This window comes from Triturus cristatus, chromosome 4_1 (assembly GCF_964204655.1).
Source record: "Triturus cristatus chromosome 4_1, aTriCri1.1, whole genome shotgun sequence".
Taxonomy (NCBI): domain Eukaryota; kingdom Metazoa; phylum Chordata; class Amphibia; order Caudata; family Salamandridae; genus Triturus; species Triturus cristatus.
Window position 1 is genome coordinate 952,756,325 of NC_140585.1, and position 20,179 is coordinate 952,776,503.

At 38.2% G+C, this 20,179-nt stretch overlaps 1 protein-coding gene across 5 annotated transcripts in view; it reads right to left on the minus strand.

Moving 5' to 3' along the window:
- The window catches only part of LOC146855888 (protein NEDD1-like), a 544,173-nt gene that overhangs the window by 236,864 nt on the left and 287,130 nt on the right, over positions 1-20,179 (minus strand). For all 5 annotated transcript variants that reach the window (XM_085650677.1, XM_085650673.1, XM_085650675.1 and 2 more), the window contains exon 9: positions 6,842-6,973. In XM_085650677.1, coding sequence (XP_085506803.1) covers positions 6,842-6,973 — 132 coding nt within the window. The remainder of the gene's footprint in view (positions 1-6,841; positions 6,974-20,179) is intronic.

Sequence of the window (20,179 nt, forward strand, 5' to 3'; positions counted from 1 at the left end):
GTTATAGTTAGCTGAACTAAGTATAACGTGGGAATTTCAAAGGTTTTGTATGAGTGAAATGTCCAAGTAACTATAACGTCCCTGAAACTTATGTTTTTTTCAGTGAATTTCGAAGGTTTTTTAAATGCTAATTCCTAACTATAACGTGCCTGAAACCTTTATTTTTAGGATTTATTCGGTGCAAAATAATAACAAAAGCAGACGCGTTTCAGCCGTAGCCTTCGTCAGTGTCGGCTCGCGTCTCTGAGGCGAATGTAAATAAAGATACGGTACATCAAAACAGAATAAGGACTGTCCCGTTATTCATGGGCGCCATATTTAAATATGCAAAACAACCTTAATTCAATTCATTTTAGTTGTTAATCAATATCGCACCGTTAATAGTGATTCTAATACATTAATAAAATAAAAACCACAAAGTATATAATGATAACTTTTGGTCAAATCAATAATTTCGGCTATAAATACCGTTGTTGTTGTTCGTTATACTGCCCTGGATGGGCTTACATTGTTTTGATGTTGTCGTTTTCTGTTCTCTCTAGGTGCCAAGGTGTTAGGTAATGCTGTATTCATAAATAAACATCTCAAAGGTGAGTTACCAGTTCTTCGCCAGCATTGAGCCCGTAAGGGTGCTTGGTCTGGAGTTCAATAATATATCTTGACTCCAGACGTCGCAGCCTTTTTTCCCTGTTTCCCCCTCTGATATCTTTGGGAACACAGTCTAGACAGAAGTACTTCAAAAGTGATCTGTTGCTATTGTGATAGCTGGCAAAATGGCGGGCAACAGGATAGTTCCCATCCTTATTTGCAATCGCCCTTTGATGTTTGAGTACCCGCATTTTAACTGCATTGACAGTACTGCCTACGTAGCGATAGCCACATGGGCATTCTAGACAATATACCACGTATGTCGTGGTGCATGTCATGAATTTCAAAATTCTGTTACTGTGTTGGTATCCAGGTATTTGATAGCGAAGGACTTTTTTGCTGGAGCTACAAGCTTTACATTTTCCACATGGAAAAGAACCGTAAAGGTTCTGTAAGCTGCTGCCAGATATCACTTTCACTTTTGATAGCTTTATTTCGGTCAGTGACCATAAAAGCACAGATAAAATATGTACATACACGTAAAATGCATAAATAATTCAGTATTTTGGATAAAAAGTTATTAAACAGCAGTTATCAAAGTGGGAACAAAGAACAATAAAATTCCATTTATATTAAAAGTTAATAGTTGGTTGATTAATCAGAGCTGACCTTCTTCTCCACATACCATATAAAAAACGGGAGACAGAAAACACAATTGGGGGGGGAAGTGTCATAGCGTAAAATCCTGCAGGCTTGCGCACAGTGCTTTAATCCCAAGTTTCTGCACAATGGCACGAGCCAGGCTCTTCGTATTTTGTTGTAAGCGGAGCAGAAAAATAGAACATGGGCAAGGTCTTCTTTGGTTTTATTACAGACGGGACAAACCCCCACACCTCTGCCAGATATCTGTTTCGGGAGAAGGCTTTGATAGATCTTGCCTTTCTAAATGTTATTTGTGGGTAATCCGCAAGTTCTTTCCCCACTATATTGTCAGATTTCAAGATTTTCCAGTTCCTATTGAGAATCATTCTCAATTTGTTTGCTGTTGATGAGTAACGAGTAATCAATCTCAAGTTACCTATGTCCTCTTCTGGTTTCCTAACAGTTATTTCATTTAACAAAATTTGTCTCTCTTTGATATCAGCCTTTTCTTTTGCCAATTGCAGTGTTTTTTGTGAGTAGCCTCTTACTTTAAAATCGATTAATGCTATCAATAGCAGCTACTTCATAGTCCACTCTTTGAGAGCTATTCCTTTTAATTCGGAGTAGCTCTCCATAAGGGATGCTCTTTATAAGAGACCTTGGATGGCTACTACGCCCATGTAGAACCGAGTTCCCTGCTGTTTATTTTACGGTATAGGGCCGTTTGGATCATGCCTTCATTAATAAAAACCCTTAAATCTAAGAAGTTCACTTCTTTTGAGCTTATATCACTGGTGAATTTTAGATCCAAGTTGTTGATATTGAGGGCGGAGATATATTGTTCAGCTGATGCAGATGACCCTCTCCAAATAATGAAGGGATCATCGATATACCTCCGCCAACAGATTATTTTGTCCATCCACACATTCTCATTGTCGGACCAGGCCACCTGCTTCTCCCACCAGCCCACGAAAAGATTCGCGTAACTGGGGGCGAAGCAGGTGCCCAGCGCCGTACCCTGTATTTGCCGGTACTTCTGATCTTGAAAGGTGAAAATGTTATTATTCAGACAGAATGTAATGAATTCTAATAACATTTCACTATGTTCCAAATACTTTGCTGGTCGCAATTTTAGGAAGTTCCCAACAGCCTCCAGACCGTCTTAATGTCTGATGCTCGTATAGAGACTACTGATGTTTAATGTAATCATAATTAGGTCCTCCTCCCAACCAATGTTCTGAATTTGTTTCAGAAAATCCTTAGTGTCTCTAGTATAGGAGCTTAGTTGTTTAACAAATGGTGCCAGAAAATAGTCAATAAATTTAGACATGTTCTCCGTTAGTCCTCCAATCGACGACACAATGGGTCTCCCTGGTGGTCTAGAGGCATCCTTATGAATCTTTGGCAGGTGGTAGAAGGTGGGTAACGTCGGATGTCGGTTCTGTAAGAATAGTAGTTCTCCGCTAGATAAGATTCCTCTGTCATGCCATTTCTTGATCAGGGTGGTGTATTCTAGAATACTTTTTTTATACTCTTCTTCTGTGGTGAGGGCATAATTGTCTCTGTCCTCAAGTTGTCGTATAGTCTCTTTGTAATAATCATCTCTGGATTGGAGGACAATATTGCCCCCTTTGTCCGATGGTTTTATTACAATAGTGTTATCTCGCTCCAGGCTATCTAAGGTTCTCCTTTGTTTGTATGATAGATTCCACTTTGTAAGTCCTTTTGAGTTTTCTTCGTCCTTTCTCAGGACCTGCAGTTCCTTGATTACAGCATCCGAAAAAATGTCTATTGCATCAGTCGGTAGTTGTGGGCAGAAACGCGAAGCTGGTTTGAAGGGACTCTTTTTCCCCCACTTGTGTTACCCCATTTCTGCAGCTCTCATAGTGTCATCCATTTGGGTGACTGGTTGTGTTCTGCCCTCGTTGCTTAATTCCTCAAGAACTGCTAATGTTTCCAAGTCTTGTATAGTGAATGGTTCCGGTTCCTTAGCTCCCGTTCGATCTTCTCTGATGTTCCTCATTGATTGATCACCCAGAGTCCTTAATTTGAAGAACTTTAGCAACTCGATCTTCCGAATAAATTTGAACAGATCGATACGTGTTTGGGTGTATTCATAATTGTTTGTCGGGAAGAATGACAAACCAAGTTGCAATACCTTCTCTTCGTCTGGTGTTAGTATCCTGGAAGATAAATTGACAATTGTTAGGTTATCCTCTATTCCTTGTTGGTTCGGCCTCTCCGCGATCTCGCAGGCCTTCCTCTTCCAGTGCTTCCTGCCGCCTCTCCTCTTGCTTCGTTTCCTTTTTGTGACTGGTCCGGGGGTCGTCCTTTCCCCCCTCTCAGCCATGTCTGTCTGATGAGATTGAACTCCTCGTGAAAAGAAGGCTGATTTGTCTGCACGTATGTACTGCTTCCCTCCTCCTCAGATTGTTCTACACTAGTAATTTCTGATTCTGAGGTGTCTCTGGTGACTGATGCCTTCTGTTTTGATAGTTTCAAATCTCTACGTGGTATATCATACCTCCTCGCGAAGGTTAATACCCTTCCTTGTTCGTAATCACGGGTGTCTCTCTCAAATTTTTGTTGCTTTCTTGTTTGTATCTTTTGCTCGTATGCAGTTAGACGTTTTTTTATGATGCGTTTTTCTTCCTCATGTTTGTCCACTTCTACAGTTTCAAGGATGCTGTTTTCAAGAAGCTCTATATCTTTTAGGGCTTTAAAATATATATATATATATATATATATATATATATATATATAAAAATTTATATATATATATATATAAAATATTGAAGTCCATTCCCACACATACACATCAACCCTATGCGTTCAGCCAAGATTTCTTTCCACTCTAAAGGGAGGCAATTTGTTAGCCAGCATTGCTACTTTGTTAGAGCTCTAAGTAAACCCACCAAGAGATGCTGAAGTATATTTCCTTATCCGAGGAATTTATAGTCTGTCTCTAATAGGGGAACTTCTTTCAGGAGAGTAATTTTGGATTCCTGTCAGCAAAGGTATTGAGTTACCAATCCTCCTTGTCTTGTTGGCCAGTTCATTTATGTTTTAAGTCAGAATTGTTAGTTGGCCACTGCTACTTAGTTTCCCTGGCTTAGCGAAGTTTCAATCAACTTCACCAAGCACGATTTTGCAAAAGATGGGAATACAGTGGTCAAATTAATCACTGATCTTTGTCATGTCCTATATGTCATGCTTTTTACCTTAAAAACTTCAAAACAAGCTTTAACTGAGAATAAAACCAAATGAATGCTGAATCACTCCCATCCAACTTTTCCATCCCACAGGTTTCAAGCTGCTCAACCCCCAATGTACGGTCTCTCATCCCCCACTCATCCCCCTAAACAATTACTAAAACTTAACAAATGACTTTATGTTATGTCCTCAAAAAGTATTCCAGACATGTAAAAACAGCAGGATAGACAAGAAGCACATAGTCTAGTTACATTGCCCATATGTTTCTTAACTTCCTCAAAGGATTTTATTTGCTTCTTGGGCTTTCCCAGTACAATCAAGAAACAACACAATGTGTGAGAAATCAAACTGGATTGGGTGCCATTTTCAATGCTCTGTCACTGTCCCTGTAGTTAAAGAATTTTGCAATAAAGGATAGGCAAGCTCTTAAAAGTGGTTTCTCTTAAAGATCTATGGGCTTGCTCTATGACAAATCAGGCAGACAACCTCTCTCTCCCCTTTGGGACAAGGGTGTATATCCATTTTACTAGAAAGGCCTAACACAATTCATACATGTATCCTATTGTGGAAGATTTATCCAATAACTGTATCTCTTTCTAAATTTTTAAATATGAAACTGCTTCATAAAATAGATAAGAACATAATAAAGCAGAACAGAAAGTTTGGCAAAGAGAACTTTAGTGTGTGACCTTCACAAGGCAGAAGGAGCACAGATTATTTAGACAAAAATTGTGCTAGTAGGTACAATACCAGGTTTGTACTCCCATAAGTGGACAATAAATGCTGCCAGAAAGCCAACAGGCTCTGGGATGGTTCTGAATCAAGAGATTTGATGAACTCATTGAAGGAGGAAACAGCACATGAAAATAAAGCAGTTCAGAATAATGAGCTATTGGAGTGTCATTAACATGGAATGCTATTAAATCAATCACACCCACAACTGACTTGAGTTATTCTGTTGCTGGTTAAGTGATTTTTTTACGCCATTATACATTTATTATAGTATTGAATATTTCTCATGGTAGAACATTCATAATGTATATTCCTCCTACTGAGATATTATTATAGTGTGGCAACATGCATGTTGACCCCAAATCTATTAAGATGGAGTCTATTTTAAGAAGCAAATGAAGGAATAATCAACTTCTTCCATTTAATTCCAGATTTACAAAACATTTGACTCCCATACATAAAAATTGTATCACTTATAAAAATCTCTATTGGGCCACAGCATGACATCCTGTAAAGAATGGCGTCCTCCTTTTACAACCTAAGAGCTTTCCTAATCTGCAAGAACCACTTGGGTGAACCCACTGGGAGCTAGGGCGTGGGGGGGGGGGGGAGGATAGAGGACCTGATGAGGTCTGTAAAGTAAATTACGAAAGCTTGTGGTCGAAGCATATCTGTATTCCTATGAGTTTAACATAACAACTGAATTATTCCAGTTAAGCTTCAACACTTGTTGACTCATCACATGAAGAGTGATTTTTAGAACCTGTTCCACCTTTGTAGAGGGCCATGGTTTTGCTGAATATGGGCAGCTTTCAAGGTAAGTGCTGGAGAACATAGTCTGATAAACCCAAAGGTATTAAAAACACAGCTTTGTATGCACTCAGATTTGTTTCATTCATTATATGAGAAGTACTTGCTTATGTCCCTACAAGTCCAATCCATGTTCCCAGTAAGGTTAGAGGGAGCCACTACTAAAACGTTCAGGGAGGACTATGAATCGCTGTGTGATACCAGATTCTCAAAAGTCCAGGCCTCCAGTAATGGAAGGAAGATAGGTGTATTCTGGCCTCCTTGGAGGCAACCTTGAAAGGAGAAAAAACGTGGTTATGCATCACTTTTGCTCATAGAAGATTTGATGTGGATTCACACCACAGGAGAACAGAGAGACACATGTGGAAAATCCACTATAAATATGGTAATTCTAAAAGCAGGAAAACCAAAAACACTAAAACAACATTATACTACCAGGAATACGGATCTCGGAACTAGCCAGGTATGTTCACAGGCTTCTCAATTCCATTTTGGTAAAGAACTTGTCCCTTTCACAAAGCTCATACAAAAACATCATGGGGGATGGTTGAGGAAGAGGGAACGTGGATAAAAACAGAGCATATAAATGTATAACCATGTCCTCTTTTGTTTTAAATCAATGCATAGTTTGTCAGTAATCATGCACCAATACATTTATTCTAGAAACACAGAAGTACTAAGTCAGATATACAGACACTAATTTATATCAACTACAGTCAACTATTGGGTCAATCTAATTTTGTTACACTTTAACAAAATCATTTGACGTTAAGCTATGCATAAAATATAATAACACCTCTAAATATGGAAAATCAATGCATCATGTATGTATGTATAAAGTATGTAAAACACCTACCATTTGCGAATGGAGAGAACATGTCACCTAAACTATTCCTTCTGTGAATATCTCTAAATTTTGACTCAACATATTTTTCGAACTCCTTTTCATTTGAAGACTTTCCATCTAGGCTCGCTCTGCAAGATGTACCTGAAACAAATTAAGTGAGGAGATACACTATTTAGTAAGAAAATCAATCAGTTTGAAGCCAAAGTTAAAGTTTTATTCAAATCAAGTCTACGGAAAAGCACCCTCTCTACCACCAGTGATTCGAATATTGACTGGAGATTGGATAAGAAGGCCACGGTGTAAGGAACCCCTTAATTTTTTTTGTTTAAAGTAACTTGTGGGTGGTGATCCTGTATGACTGAATGGCATGAAATAAACCCTTTAGGGATAATTGTGATTATCCAGTAATATCTTCACACATCTCATGTATTCACATACATAAAACATTCCACACCTCTCACCTTAAAGGACAACCAGTCTTTGAGTCTTCTCTTATTCCATTTCAATTAACTTCAAATAGTGTACAAGGGTGAGGGGGCTGGTACAGGGGGGCTTCATCTGCAGAGGATCTTGGGCACTATCTGTCCTACTTAAGATGCCAATTTCCACGTGAGAGTGTCTTGTCAAGTTAGGAGAAGATGTTTTTGTTGCGGATTCACGAAGTTTTCAAACAGCATATTGGCCTTATGTGCCAAGGTACCCTTTGTCTTTAATAAAGTTTGCGCGGTTACCTAGCTAAGAAGCAGACTGGTAAACTTTTTATGCAGTCCAAAATCCACATACTGTACTTTGCTAGGAAAGTGCCTGGTTGTAATGCAACCTGAAATTGCAAAAATGGTTAATCAGCTATCTTCAATGTTTTAGTACTGGTCTTGTAAAAACACAGTACTTTCCCTATCAAAGTATTATCAAAAGCTTATTTACAATGTATATTTCTAAATCTATGACCTATGATCATAATAATGTATGCTAACAATAAAATCTATGAATATAAAAGACAAAAATACCTGTTATATTTATTATTTAAGTATTCACAAAAGATGTACACATTTTCATGTGTCAAAACTATCCTAAAACACAAAAGCTAACACGTTATGTTCCTCCTGTCTTTTGGCTTAGAACATAACCCACAACATACATATGCTACATTCATATCCACTTTATATGCACTAGTTTTGACAGATATGATTACCAAATTTTATATATCCAAGCTGTATACAACAAACAACCATGTCCATATTTCTCATACCAATGTTACCATTATTAAAACACAATAGTCAGAAACGTGCATTTGTTTCAGAGGTATGGTTTCCTTAAAAAAGGACACATTGCATTTTTTAGGACAAAGATCAGTACAGATTTTGAGATTATATTATCAAGTTCGTGAACTCGAGGCCCTTTGCCCCATAATCTCCCTCACCAGCATTTAGTCCCTTGATGTGGGCTTGATCGCTTGCATGCAGCCTCAGCCTGCACTGCATCTCTGAGGGACTCAGGAACTGAGCAACCAGGTGGACTAATACTACCTAGTCTGGCATCAGCAAATATCTGAGGTACGATTGGTGATGCTGGAATAGTCTAAATTTACTCTGATTTATGAATTTTAGCGCATATCTATTGTTCCGAATCCAGACTGTCTGAACTGAATTCTTTTTGGTAGCTCTTCCCTCTTTTTTGAGATATTACAAAATAATGATATTGCATGCATATTTTGGCCTGACTGTATTTTTAGGACTTTTGAACTTTACCAATTTGAGACAATAAGGAAAGTGAATTGGAGAGACTCCACTACCAATGGATATATTAAGTCATGAAATTGCATCTTTGGAGCCAGCAAAAAACTCCACTGTGATTATGCAAATTAACTTGTTGCTGCAGGAAGTGGTGCTGCTTCTCGAGGTTTTGTCAAACACTTCCGATACAGTTACTGCACTGACCCATTCCTACAACCTTCCAACCTTAAAAAACACAAAAACAAAACTGAGCTCTAGGAAAGTGTATTGGTAATAATAAAATAAAAATAAAATACACATAATCTACTTAAGTCCTTCAAACCAAATATTTTCAATGATCTTGTTCTTTTACAATGGGCCCCAAAATTAGATTTTTCTATCTCTTCCAGAGATTGCATGAACGACACAGACAATTGTCCAAGAACTTGGGTATACTCTCACACAGGGATGTCGCTCTGAAGATGTTGTCCACAAAGTTTGGGAGAACAATAGCATCAATTCTATAAGTTTTTCATGCTCAAGCCACTTCAGAAGTTATATATGTACTTCATATGGGGCTGACCTCTGGGCCCAAACTAATTGGTGCAGAAATAGTTACTAGGTAAATCTTCTTTTTAAAATAGCTCCTTAGCCTACCAAAGGGTTGAATCTCTTTTTCAAGACTAAATGAACTGGGGTTATGATTCCATTTTGATCACAAATGATATTAATCGACTGATCAACATCAAACTTTGTACCGCAGGTATAGATGTGCACTATACAACAGCCCTTGTGGTAGCTTTATTTCAAAGGCTATATTTGTATACAATAAATAATAATCATTTTTATATTGGATCCAATGCGCATATGATGGACTAATATGATTACAGGTGAAATGAGTTTACTCTGATGAATAGAAGTGTTTATTAATGTGATTTAGTTATGCCACATTAATGAGAAAAAGCTATTTTGGATACAAATGGATGTTGTTTATGTCATTCACTCCTGTATTCACCCCCTGCAATCCTGTACCCATGTGTATCTTCTCTCCTCACATGTTCCTCAGAAGAAAGCAACTTGATATAATGGTTTATTTCCAATGTTGTGAATGGAAATATTCAAATTCTCTGTTCCTAGTGTGCTGCAACTTAGAGGCCCTTCTACTGTAGTTCTGTTGCTATGCCTGGTCATATTCATATGTGTGAAGCTACATTGCTGGCATGTTCTATATTTTGTTTAAACATCCCTGGATGGCAGTAGCATGGAAGATGCTGAATGCTTTCTTAAAATGGGATAGTGCCTATGTGTTAAGGTAATGACGTTTATTGTTCCGATTTGTCAAAGTATTGTTACTTTTGATCATAACATGATGGTTTTGCTGTTTTACTAATTTGTTATGAAAGAATTGTGTAAAAACAAAACAACTTGATTTTAGGGTGGAGACAGATTTGAGATATTTGTAGAAGATTTTCCTCTGCTTTTCCATGGAGTTCTAATAAAACGAGAAACTTGTCAATACAGTCACCTCTGCTGCATACTATACTGTGAGACTGATTACGAGGATTGTACTGTTTATTCCTGCCAATCATCATAATACTGTAGTCACCTCTCTGGTGTTAACTAAGATTGATTACAGCAATGGGCTTTATCTGAATGCCTAGCAACATATTATCAGTAAACTCCAGACTTTGCAGAACGCGGCTGCTAGTTTGCCTTTCAAAATTCCTAGGTACCATTCTGTGTCAAGTTCTATTAGAAAACTTCATTGGTTGCCTGTAAAGCAAATGATACTTTTCAAATCTCTTTGCCTTGCTTAAAGCTCTGCCTGATTTCTGAAAAAAAAGCTTTACATGGTATGTTACAACTAGAGCTCTACGTTCAGGTACTGCCACAACCGACGTAGTGCCTAGCTTTAAGTGCGCTACTTGGGCTGACAGAGGTTTTGTGCTGAATGCTATAAATGCTTGGAACAAATTTCCACTTTTCATCAAAATGATGTCTAGTCTTTTGCTTTTCAGGAAGTTTCTAAAAACCTAGTTGTTTTTTCAATTATTAGTTTCTTTCTGGTTTAATAGCTAGCACCAAGACGCTTATGGGTATTCAAGGCTCTACAAGAATATAGAACAGCAGAACATACTAGGGATACTGTCCAATTCCCTCTTGATTTTGCTGCTCATGTAGAACTTACATTTGTTCTAATATTAGCAACCCTGTATAACTCTGTGTTGAAGCCTTCATGGTTTTGAGTTTGTACCCCTTATTTTTAATTGTTATAATAAAAACCTTTAACTGTTCTCTGATCTAGATCTCAGTTATTGAGTGGTCCTCATGACTTATTCCTGTTACTCTCCTAAAATGATTTAGCGAGGGTGCCTTTTTGTGCAATTACTCTCAGTGGGAGTATCTTCAGAGGTAAATTCTTTAGATGTTCTGAATTTTGAGACGTCCTGCATATTGCAGTATGGTTCAGTTCCCACAAATTTGGTAGCAGAAAATGGTTGCGCGTTAAAGAGCATCTCCTCTTTTAAGGTTCCCCAAAAGCTGCTCTCAGTCCCTAATGCCTGATCCGAGAGAATACTGAATTTTCTGAAAAATCTATCAGCAGCTCCCAATCCTGAAGTTTTGGCATGCGGTCTGGCGTGCAGCACACTTCTGAACGATTTGGAATGTAAGTATGAATATGGTGAGAGATTGTGGCATGTGTAGTCTTGAGGTGTGCTAAAGTGTGAGTTTGAGAAATGGATTGCTATGCTTTTTGTGTTTTGATATGCAATGCTGATTAGGGGTTCAGTTGGTGGACTGTCTTGTCGATGTGGTATCCATATTTGAGAATATATTTAGCTCATGATTGGTCTGGTTATCAGTTTAATCAAAATCCAAGTTCTCTAAATATTGTTCTTACTTCTCTGAATAAAGTAGTGTGTTATTCGAGGTGCTGTTTGAAAACAGACATAGGTTTCTGAACTAATGAGTTTTCCTTTCCAGGTTTGTGTGTTTAATCTGAAGTTGTGTTCTTTGCTCCTAAGTGCACATGAGTAAGTGCATTAGCCTGGGTGGATTACCACTGGACGGGAGTCAATCTAGTGGGAATTGAAATTTCAAACTGTACTGTGAAAGGTGCTGTTCTAGTTACTCATTTTACTATTAATAGAGAGAATTGATTTTGTCTTACCTTAACTTGCTGACTTTCTAATTTAGGTTGAGCACACAAGAGTTTATTTAGTTTAAATTGTGGTGGAAAGGTTTTGAAATTATTTCACACATTCATAGAGAAGTTGCTCTGTGAGCTAGGGAGCCACACTGGGGTTTGTGAAACATCACAACAAAGCCACATTGTCATTGGTTGGTTGCCGACAGAGCGGCGCTGTGATAAGTTTAGCTTTTAAAGAGCCGTGTCCATTTCTTGTGATTCTGAGATTGCTTTTAAGCGAAAATCATGGGAAGCTCATTCACAAAGCCTATGTTTTCTGCTCTTCTTGCAACCGAGGGGCAGGTATTATCTGCTGAGAGAAAGCCTGACTATGAAATGACAACAGACATTATGTTCCTTACTTGCACTTGGATTTCTGAATGCCACTGATATGCTGCATCTGACAGAGAGTTACAGTTTTGCTTAAAGGGTACTTGTAACATAACAAGAAGTCGCTTCCCAGACCTACACAGTTTGAGGCACTAAATAAATGGGACCAACTGGCAACATAGAAGAAAGGAAAGAAAATGTTAAAGCAAGTGAAAGGTTCATTTAGACAGTGGCCAGGAAGCAAATGGGTTTGACTAAAATGTTGGAAGGAGGATATGATGGAAGGTGTAAGAGACTACCATGCCATAGTTAAAGAAACAAAATTAGGAAAACAAGGAGAGAAATAATTCTGATGTGGAGGATCATTTTCTAAATGGTCTTTTAAATTCTAGATCTCATCCGCACACAGATAGGTCAACAGGATAACATTATTCTGTTTCTGGACCTGATTTGGGTGAACAACCGTGGTACCAAGCACACCAACTGATACGGCGATAACATTGCTTAGACCTTCACAGGAACAAAAAGAGCCAATGCTTGCTTTTTATAGGAGGTTAATGTAGATTTTCATGAAACACAATGGAATCGATGATCCTGAGAAAGATGGTGTTAGTGGTTTTGTTTCTGCTTTTGTTTGTGGCTTAACTTAGTGACTATTTACAAGAGAGTGAACTGTATTGGCAGACAAAAAGCATAAATTAAATTTGCACCTGGAAAAATACAATAGGGACTTCTTTCATGCAAAAGAGAAAAACAGATCAAAAAGAAGCTGAGAAGGGTCCAAGATGGCCACTTGAAGCAAAGCTCCGTGAGTAGCCCCATTATCGCAGTACCAAATGGGCATGAATAGCATTCCTACCATGGAGGATGGTGCAAGGGGATGAGGCCTTGTTGAACTATAGTCTGCACAGCATTTCAGATAAATCAAAAGATTTCATTGCAGTTTTTGTCCACAATGTTCAGTGTGAAGGAGAAAGAGAATAGAGCTCTTAAGAACAATTTGGCTAAAATATGTTTCTTGACTGGGTTAAAGGGGCCTGCTGCACTTCTCTTGTTTTAATGCGACATACTCCTGACAGACAGTTTTTCTTGCTTCATGAGGTGATCACGCGAAGAACAGTGAGACTTGACTGCATTCCTTCAGCTACATTAGTTTAAATAACTAATGACATTGTGCTAAATATAGTGGTTAATATAGTGAACACTGTTTCTCATCAGGTAAATGTGGCAACAGAAGCAACAAAAGACATTCCCTGCTACGGTTTGAATTCTGGGGACGGGATAGTAGTCCAGAAGCACATCAGAAAAAACTGCTTAGAAGAACAGTGGCAGGGACCCTATCAGGTAATACTGCTCACCAACACTGCGGTGAAGTGTGCTAGAGTGCCGCAGTGGATCCATGCCGCTCATACAAAAAGAGTGAAAGCAGCAGATGAAGAAGTGGCAGAAACAGTCACTGAATCAGCTTCTGAACTACAAAGTCAAGCACAAAGCAAAGCTCAGACCCAAGCTCAAGTTCCCCGCGTGGATCCAGAAGGGGGTAGAATTTTCAAACTGAGAATATTGAAAGTAGTGAAGAAATCTGTGAAGTTTCAGGTTAGCAAGAGCTCTGAGGAAGAGACCTGAAATGTCTGAAGTCTAATATCAAAGCAAGGATCAGAGTGAAGGGATGCTACCATATAAAAACCAAAAGCATGAGTGGCAGCAAGAAGTAGCAGTTGAAACTCTGAGTCCCAAGAATCCTCAGAGGAAGAAAGCAGTTTGCAGTAAATTGTGGAGTCAAGGCTGATCAAGACAATCATTTCAAGCTCAAGACTAAGGCCCTCATTATGATAGCGGCCGGACGAGCATCTGACCCCCATCGCTGTGGGCAGGTATTTGTTCGACAATGAGTCGGCTGTGCCATCTGCTCTATTATGATGGATCACCATGCAAGCAGTCGGAAAGTGCCTTTTCCTACTGCAGCTTGTGATGCGGGCCAGGAAAAGAGCCACAGCACAAGCCACAGTAGGAAAAGGCACTTTGTGCACATCCATGCACCATGTACCAGCCACCATGTTGTGCCTGGCACACGGTGCACTGATGTGGGGGGCACTAAATGTGCCCCCCGGGCCACTTAGCAGTGGTCCACAGGGCCCGGCTTGCGTCCCCCAAAGTTCCTTCCCCGCTGTCTTTTCATGGCAATCAGGTCACTATGAAAAGCTAGTCAGAAACGGACATCCTAATCCCTAAGGTGGTGCCTGTGCAACGTGCCTTGTATATATGTGATGTACGCATCTGTGTTTTCGTGCGAGTATAGTTTGAGTACGTAGTTGGTTGAGTGGTTTGAATGGATGTTGTGCAATGGGATCTGATTTTTCCAAATAAGAATGTTTGTAGTTAGAATATGTATTTGCTAATTCACTGATATTTTTGTACCCAAAGCATATAAACAAAAAAGTGAACAATAAAAAACAATGAATCAAATTATGAGTATACCCTCTTAAATGTTTCTATATTCATGTTAATGGTCCAGCCAGAGTGTCACAGTTAATGTATGACGTACAGCCTATATTTAAATGAAATAGGTAGAGTTCATTTTTTGTGAATATTGGTCTCTTCCCCTGGGTCTCTACCTACATTCACCTTCAGGGGTCCCCCTTTGTGATAGTGGTTGAATCTGGAACAGAGACAGAAGAAGAAGCACCTAGAAAATAGAGAGACTAGGCAAGATAGACAAAATAAAAGACTTAAAATCACAGACTGAAATAAACTCTTGAAAGAAGCAAAGTAAAAAAAAGATTTTGAATTTGTGTTTTAATTCTTTTTAAAGGAAATAAGAAGAAAATAAGACATTTTATTACTGTTTTATAGGAAATTTTTGAGCCGCACAATAACTTTTGTCTCAAATAGAAGATGGAGACCAGCAAACATAAAATTGCAGGATTAGTGCTTATATTAATAATATTATTAGTCTTAGTTTGCCTGTTGTTGTCCTCACTATCTCTGGTGGGACACACCTATATGTCTATGAAACTTGAGCTAACTACTGTTAAGAATAAACTCTAGCATGATATGTTAGAACAAAAGAAAACGTTGTGGATTTCAGTATAACAGCTATACTAAAACAATACATGAATACATAAACATTATGAAGGTTAAGGGGTAGTACTTATGTACCATTCTTCCTACTTCTGCTGTGAGGGAGAAAATTAGGTCAACCTCTAATTTCTTATGCATTGTAATGAGTATGCTATAGCTAATAATGAGGTTTTTTATTTCACGTTATTTAATGGATTTCAACATGTTTTTAGAGGACTTACCCATAAAAGAAGATAATTAAACTACTGAATGGAGCTATGTGCATGGTCAGTGTATAGACGAGAGTTTGTTTATTGCGGTACATGAGAGAGTAGTGAAAGTTGTGAGAGATTAAAAAGAGGGGGAAGTTACCATGGAACAGGTAACGGAAAAAAGAAGAATTTCGATTTTCAAATATACATCCTAGGCTAAGAATGCATCAAGAATAAAAAGGGCGAGTAGTCTTTGCTTAGTCATGTTCATTTGGTAGATGGTAAGGATGAATATGTCAGAGAAAGTGTGCATGAAAGAAGCTAAGAAGTTCTTGATAAGGATTTGTTGGATGGAGAGCAATTCTGAGAAGAAAATTATTATGTTTGTGGGAAGACTGTCTATTTCAAATTGCCACAAAATTGGGTTGGCTCTTGTTTGCTTGATTTAGTGTTTCCTAGGGTTTACTGTGTGAGTGAAATGGATGATGCAATGAACCTGAAAAGGGTGAAACTGAGTTTTTGAAAGGTAGTTTTAGGTACACTAGGTGCTATTATTCCTTCTGCAGCATTAGATACTCTTGGCAAAGGAAGGCTGAGTTTAAAGGTCAAGAGCTATTGTACATACATACCAGAAAATACTATGGGTATTAATTCTTATATTACTAATAGCTTGCATGTACTTCAGTCTTTTGAAGAGCATGACTTAAGGGAAGCGTAAGGTTCTTGGTTTAATGAGTTAGGAATGGGGTTTGGCAAAGTTGGTGAATGGTTAGCTAATTTGGGTGAAGGCAGATCCTAATACCTGCAATTATTGTAAGGGTTTGTGCAGTTGTCTTGCTTCTTTTGCAATAGCTTTCTGAGTGGTTGAATAAGAAATGCAGAAACAGAGCCGTTAAGGTTATTTTTTTTCAAGTAATAGATTCAAAGAGCAAGAGATGGAGTATATAAAGGATCGTTTCTACACCCAGCTGCAGATGGCAGAAGAGAATTCTAGAAAGAAGCAAAAAGTGAAGCAGACTAAATGATTTCCTGATTAATACAATTATTGATGGGTTTTAGCGATAATAGAATAACCAGAGGAAAGAACTGTGGTAGTTTTTTTCCTACGTTTATATTTTTGTGCAACAAATATTAATGTGTCATCATTTTTATGTTGGATCCAATACGCATATGATGAGCTAATATGATTACAGTAGAAACAAGTTTAATATAATGTATACAAGTGTGCTTATTAATATAATTTAGCTATGCCACAATTATGTGAAAACACCATTTTGGGTAAAATGGATGATGTTTTAGTCATTCACTCCTGTATTCACCCCCTCCCATCCTGTTCCCCTGCGCATCCTCCCTGCTCACAAGTTTTACCGAGTGAAGTCAAGCTGATGTCATGGTTTATTTGCACAGTTGTGCATACAAATCTTTCCATGAATATTCTGTGTTCCTAACCTGTTGTAACTTCAAGGTCCTTCTGCTGTAATTCCATTTCTAGGCCTGGTCTTATTTATCTGTGTGAAACGTCATTGTTGAAATATTTCAAATTTTGTTCAAACATCTCCGGATGGCAGTGCAATGGTTAATGCTGAATGCTTTTTAAAAATGTAATACAGCTTATGTGTTATGCTAATGACATTCATTGTTATGATTTGTGCTACAGTTGTTACTTTTAGTCATGCCATGATTTTGCTGTTTTACAGATTTTTTTTATGCAAGAATTGTGTAAACTGCTTGATTTTGGGGTTGAGTCCGATTTGAGACATTTTTGAAGACTTTCCCGTTTACTAGAGATACTCTCCGATTTTCTATTGATTTTTCTGTTAATTTAGGACTTAAAATTTTACTGATTAGGACTACTGTGTACAACTCTGCACTTGAGCCTTCCTGGTTTTGACTCCGTACTGCTTATTTTTAAATTGTTGTAATAAAGCTCTTTAACTTTTCTCTGATCAAGACCTCAATTATTGAGTGGTCCTAATTACTTATTTCTGTTACTCTGCTAAATTGATTTGGGGAAGGGGCTTTTTTGTGCAATTACTTTCAATGGGAGAACCACCTGCAGTTCCTTTTTGAGGTATTTTGGGGTGCCCTTAATATTGGGGCACAGTTCTCCTCTGACACCCTGGAGCAAGACGTATGCCACTCCACTTAAATTAACTTGGGCTGCTTGGACCTTTGGTTGAACTTCACTTCAATATCTACAAATGTGATCCCTGTAAAAAAAGAGAAATGCTTTTAACTGTTCAAATGCAAGCTTTCCCATAACCATGAAAACTTTGAAACACTGAACTATATTTCAAATGGGCAGGATTTGGGAAAATTAAGCAGAAACCAGTCATTAATTTCAGTCACACAATTCTGCAGTTTCTTTGGTGATAAAGGGATGGTGTGGAAAATGCCCATCATCTGACGTGTCTTAGCACTGTAATGATACTTTGGTGTCAATTTCCCATTTTTTTCCATTCTATCCCACAAACTCTGGTCTACAGACAACAATGGTTGCAACAGATTCTGTAGTGCTCAGGTATTACATAATTTCAGGATGTATTACTGTAATGTAGATCTGATTAACATTTTCTATATTCTCCTGGAAATTAGACTGTAAATTTTCATAGGATGCCAAGGAATTGATTCTCTAAGATACTTTTTTCCAAACCGAGATACCATTTTATTATGATTCTCCTTTATAGTGCTACCATCTCTACTTCTGTATTAAATATTGCAAACATTTTATTTTTTGTCATTTTATGATTATTTTCTTTTCTTTTAATGATGAACTTTGCATGAAGCTTTTATAATACACAAACATATGCAAGTCATACCATTTAGGGAAATTACTCAATATGGAAGAAATGAAATCATATATTAAATGCATAAGTATATTGAAAGGTACACATTTTTGATTGGGAGACACAGCAGATGGTAACTATGGATGTTAAAGGACTCTATACCAATATTACACACATGTATCCTGGACATTCTTGAAACACTTTTTAAATAAGGGAATTTCTCACCATGAGGCACTCTCTGAATTTCTTTTGAACCTAGTTGAGATTAAATGAACTGTCAATGTTTTTCTATATATATATATATAATTTTGTTGCTAACTGAAGAGGATAGTATGGACTCCTTTTTCCCCATATAAACAGGAAATGTACATGTGACCACGCTCAGAGAGACAAGATGTCAGCTCCTCATACATGACGCACAACAGCAACTATAAACCAAAACATCTGGTCACATGCTGCTTTACATGATGCACACATGCGCCAAAGGTCTTTTCCAAAACTGAGACAGATGGTCAGAAGGAAAGGTAAGGTAAGGTAATGCTACCAGTCCTCCTGCATATGCTGTACAACAATGTAGCTGTCACTAGCAATATTGATACACTTGAAACATAGCTGGCCACTTTTTCTCTACCTACTTACCCCAAGCAGCTGAAACAACTGTACCATCTGTCCCCGTCACTGTTCAGGTACATTTAAATGTAAAGTTACCCAAACTGAGAAACATTTTACCCATATTGGGACTGCATGCTTAGTCTACGGGCAGGTGTTCCGCTGGCTCAGGGAGGGATATGCCCTGAAACAGGTGAACATGTACACTCAGAAAATAATGCACAAGCACTAGAGGCGGTACATTTGTGCCAAAGAATATATCAGCTTTGCACATGGACACAGGAAAAAACAAGACGCTGACTCACACAGAGAACACACAAACTGAAAGGTGAAATAAATACGCACTTGAACAGTCCATATATTGAAACTAGCAGAGTGGATATACTGGGACAAGGGACTACACAGACACGGAGATAGGAGATACGCTGGCTTTAGAAGATACAATACAAAAACACTGGTACAGGAGATGGAGAAGTACGTAGAAAGGAAATCAATCAGAATATCACTGCCAGAGCCATTTTGTAAATAAACCTGCCACTCCTTTACTGTCATCAGCTGCTACCCACCTAACAGTTACCAATAATACGTTGAGGGTTCAGCCTGCCAACTTATTATTTCTTGCTACATGATGTCCCACCCTGGAGCAGAAAATGTTCTTGGGCAACTGATTTTATCTACACCGCATGAAGTAAAGTAAGCACAGAACATCTCCATCTACTACATGTAGGTTGAAGTTTTCAGATTTTTCCTTGATTACTTGGTTGAAATATAAAAAGGGAGACTATATCTCTTCATATCTGATGAATGAACACTGGTTTCCAGTTCATGAATGCATTAATTTGAAAAATCTTGTGTATTTTTCATCACACGATCTGTGGTACTGCTCTGTTTCCCAAACATGATTTTGAGTTTTTCTCCAGTTTGTTCTTTGCGCCCTTTAAGCCTGCGACTCTTGTGCAGCCATAGAAGGGAACATCAAAAGACTGGTAGAAGGTCTGGTCTATGTTGGGACCTTCTGACTTGAATGTATGTCTGTGCTATTTGATCATGAGATACCTGCCAGAAGGCAAAGGAGCATTGCACAAGGGTCAAAGGCAAAGACACAGTCAATGTGTGAGAGGAGAGATAGCTGGTTTGTGGACTGTTACTGTATCAAGATTTAGTGCTTTTTAAAGCGGCAAATCATCAATTCTTTCCTAAGCCAGAGCAGGATTGTGGCAGTCCTGATGGCTAAGATGATATCCTTACAGATCCTAAGCACATAGATAGAGATGGCATGTACCTTTGGTTTTTAATTTTAACACTTCTCGTCTTCAGTCGGCTGGTTCTCTGACTGACAGTTTTCCTAGAACCACTACTTGCATTTTTTGCTAATACAGGGCAGCTAAAAGAAAAACTGTTACATTCATCAATTTATGTTAAATGAAACGTATTCCCCTTGTACCCTT